The sequence below is a fragment of the Perkinsus marinus genome, assembly GCF_000006405.1.
Source record: "Perkinsus marinus ATCC 50983 genomic scaffold scf_1104296935418, whole genome shotgun sequence".
NCBI lineage: Eukaryota > Perkinsozoa > Perkinsida > Perkinsidae > Perkinsus > Perkinsus marinus.
In genome coordinates this window covers 1-1,088 of record NW_003214450.1, presented here as the reverse complement: position 1 = coordinate 1,088, position 1,088 = coordinate 1, and the positions used below count along the sequence as shown (strand labels likewise).

The 1,088-nt window shown below is 50.6% G+C and overlaps 1 protein-coding gene across 1 annotated transcript; it reads left to right on the top strand.

Annotated features, from left to right (window-relative positions):
* Window positions 1-31: 31 nt before the first annotated feature.
* Window positions 32-1,037, top strand: Pmar_PMAR014238 (methionine aminopeptidase 2, putative; the record flags this gene model as incomplete). Its single annotated transcript, XM_002783912.1, has 7 exons — window positions 32-137; window positions 187-309; window positions 356-453; window positions 499-620; window positions 670-742; window positions 783-900; window positions 946-1,037. Coding segments are annotated over 7 exons (732 nt in total), but the record flags the coding sequence as incomplete, so codon positions are not given.
* Between the last annotated feature and the right edge of the window lie 51 nt (window positions 1,038-1,088).

Below are 1,088 nucleotides of genomic sequence, written 5' to 3'. Positions count from 1 at the left end.
TTCCAATGCTTACCGTACCACCTCCGCCGAGATGAAGGAGGCAGACAAGGTGATCGAGGAGGACGTCATAAACATGCGGGAGGCCGCTGAATGTCATCGCCAAGTACGGAAGTATGCCCAGACCATCGCGCGCCCTGGTAATGGTCAACATGCAATATTGAAAATGTTGTTAGAATATCGATGCAGGTATTAAGATGATCGACTTGTGCCAAGCCATTGAGGGGAAGACTAGGGAGCTTTTGGGTGCACCTCCGATGGGCAGTGATGATCCTAACTTCCTCGCCAAGGGCTATGGCTTCCCTACTGGATGTAGCGAAGGCATCTAACGCTACGTTATTGGACCAGCTCCCTATAGGTTCTTTGAATAACGTGGCAGCCCACTATAGTCCCAACTACGGTGACAATACTGTCTTGAAGGAGGGTGATATCTGCAAGCTCGATTTTGGCACACAGGTGGGCCTAAAAAGAATCTTAGGTCGGTTACATTGCGTGTCTTAGGTCGGCGGACGTATCGCGGATTGCGCATTTACTATTGCCTTTGACCCGAAGTTCGATCCTCTTATTGAGGCTACTAAGGAGGGCACCCGAGCTGGCGTCAATTTTGCTGGTATTGACGCGAGGTAATGACTAACGCATAGACTGGCCTATTACATACCACGCTTCTCGCAGATTCTCTGAGATTGGGGAGGTCATCCAAGAGGCTATAGAGAGCTACGAGTTCCTAGAAAGGGATGGTGCCGAGGTAATATCACCAACGGTGACACTACTTAAAGTCGGTCCAGGCTATCCCCATCAAAGCCATCGAGAATCTGAGCGGGCACTCACTAGGCAAATATCAGATGCACGGCGGGCAGGGCGTTCCCATTGTGAAGAACGACGAGCCGGGCTGCATGGAGGAAGGTATGGTAATTCACGATGGAATTTTGTGGCGAGTGACGTTTTCAGGCCAATTCTATGCCATTGAAACCTTCGCGAGTACAGGACGGGGCTACTGTATAGAGGAGGGCGAATGTAGTCATTACATGCGCACTTTCGATGTACTATCTGGCGATTCTCCTCCCTTGTTTTCACTCCCCCCCCCATCCAGT